Source organism: Echinops telfairi, unplaced genomic scaffold (assembly GCF_000313985.2).
Source record: "Echinops telfairi isolate 266 unplaced genomic scaffold, ASM31398v2 ScPeMD7_655;HRSCAF=1070, whole genome shotgun sequence".
Taxonomy (NCBI): domain Eukaryota; kingdom Metazoa; phylum Chordata; class Mammalia; order Afrosoricida; family Tenrecidae; genus Echinops; species Echinops telfairi.
This window is the reverse complement of record NW_022104553.1, coordinates 21,953,878-21,955,929: the sequence shown is the minus strand read 5'-3', so window position 1 is coordinate 21,955,929 and position 2,052 is coordinate 21,953,878. Positions and strand designations below refer to the sequence as shown.

Here is a 2,052-nt window from a genome sequence, read left to right as displayed (position 1 = left end):
CATACTTCTTGTGTGTCAGAGTACGCTTTTATTGTCCGGGTGGCAGGTTGGGCTACTAACCGCAAGCTCAGCAGTTCAAAACCACCAGTGGCTCCTCCGGAGAGAGAGGAGGCTTTTCCACTCCCATAAAGAGTTACAGTCTGGGAAACCCACAAAAGGTAGCTCTACTCTGACCTATAGGGTCGCTGTGAGTCAGAACGGACTCAACGGCAGTGAGTAAACTTTACGAAAGGAGCTGGCCAGGAGCTTCAAACCACCAACCTTTAGGTTAGCAGCACCTGAGTCCCCCCAGGCTCCAAGACCAGTGCTGTTGATGTTGGGCCTTGTGGGGTCCGCCCAGTCTACCTCATGGCCACCCCTGTGGCAAAGAGGAATGGCGGTCATCGCTCCAGGAGCACGTTGCTTGGCCTCTCTCCCATGGACTCCCTGAGGGATTCCATCAGTCGCTTAACCGCCTTTTCAAACCCCACAGCCGTGGAGTTAGTGTCCATTGGGCAGGGTAGAACCACCGCAGTGGGTCTCAGAGGCTGTACACATTGATGGCAGCAGACGGCCTCATTTTCCTCTCATAGAAAGGTGGGTGGGTTTGAACTGCCAGCCTTAGGGTTAGCAGCCCAGCGCCTAATCCATGATGCTACTGAGGCTTCCTTAGAGCTCCACCACTGCTACTGAATAAATTGCTATTCCTTGCTGGGAGCCAAGGACCAGGGGCGAGTGGACTCACCGTACATCTTGCCTTCATCGGACAGAATGATCTTCCGCCGGCCACAGGGTGGGTAGATGGCCAGAGCCTCCTGGAAGCTCTGCTCAATGTCTGGGCTCCACACACCCTCCGCATCTGGGCCCCCGTCTCCTCCGGCCCCCTCGCTGCCACCCGTGCCCTCCTCACTGCCCGCCTCGCTGCCTGTCCAGCCACTGCCATCTTCCAGCGGGGCCCCAGCCCGGGGTTCTCCCATCTGGGCCTGCAGAAACACAAGAGCTCACCAGGACTCCAAGGACCCACACAGAGAGACCCGGGGTGTGAGTGCTGGGGCCTGGACTCCTTTCCAAGACAGAGACAGGGAGGGCTAGGGGCCCAGACCCCTGGCTCTATGAGGGGAGGGTGCTGGGGGCTTGGACCTCCTAGATATGAGGGAGAAAGGGGCTCTGAGCTCTGAAACCCTGGGTCTGAGGAGCTAGGGGCTCAGTCTCCTGGGTCCGAAGAAGGAGATAAAAGAGCAGGTTCTTGGGGAGAAGAGAGGAGGGGGTTGGGGGACCTAGAACCCTAGATTCTGTAGAAGAAGGTGGGTTGCTGGTGAAGCTGGGTAGGTGTGCTCTCCTCTGAGTTTCCGGGGGGATCTGGATTACGAGGAAGCCTTGAGTAATCCCCAAAAGGCTGCCTAGGAACTGTGAGGGCTGAACATTGGGGCACGAACTCCAGGTTGTAAATAAGACAGAAGTGGCAGCCTCCATGCAGCAGAGGGATGTGTGGGTGCCCCCCTGCCCACCAGAACAAGGGCAGGGCCTAAGCAACAGCTCCTGGATAAAGAGGAGAGGGCTCTGAGAAGAGACCCAGAGAGGAGTGGACAGAGAGATTCAGAGAGAGGGCCTGAGAGAGAGGAGACAGGGAGCCAGAAAGAAAGAGGGGGACAGAGATCCAGAGAGGGGAACTGGGACACCCCCCCAAAAGAGAAGCGGGTCAAAGACTCAGAAAGAGGGCAGATGAAGATCCGAAAGTGGGAAACAGGGCGGGGCAAAAACCAGAAAGAGGGGTACAGAGACTCAGGGCGAAAACTTGGGCCGAGACCAATGAAGGCCCACGGAACCACAGGCTGGGGGGCAGAGGCGCCCGGCCATCACGAAAGGCAGAACAAAGGGCCCAGGCATCCCCTCCCCCAGCTTCCCACAACCCCCATTAAAGGAGGGGCTGGCCGGAGCAGGGGCCTCCCCCACTCAGGACCCCGCCCCGCTCCCCTCCCCCTGAGCTGCGGGCTCCGATCCAACTCCAGTTCCCAGTGATTTTCCGGAGGCCCGGAACAGGGAGGGGAAAAAAAAAAAACTTTTTCCAATACA

At 58.1% G+C, this 2,052-nt stretch overlaps 1 protein-coding gene across 3 annotated transcripts in view; it reads right to left on the bottom strand.

Annotated features, from left to right (window-relative positions):
• Positions 1–956, bottom strand: part of TEAD2 (TEA domain transcription factor 2) — a 20,343-nt gene extending 19,387 nt beyond the window's left edge. For all 3 annotated transcript variants that reach the window (XM_004710431.2, XM_004710432.3, XM_045292846.1), the window contains exon 1: positions 725–956. In XM_004710431.2, the coding sequence (XP_004710488.1) occupies positions 725–956 (232 nt within the window). The remainder of the gene's footprint in view (positions 1–724) is intronic.
• Between the last annotated feature and the right edge of the window lie 1,096 nt (positions 957–2,052).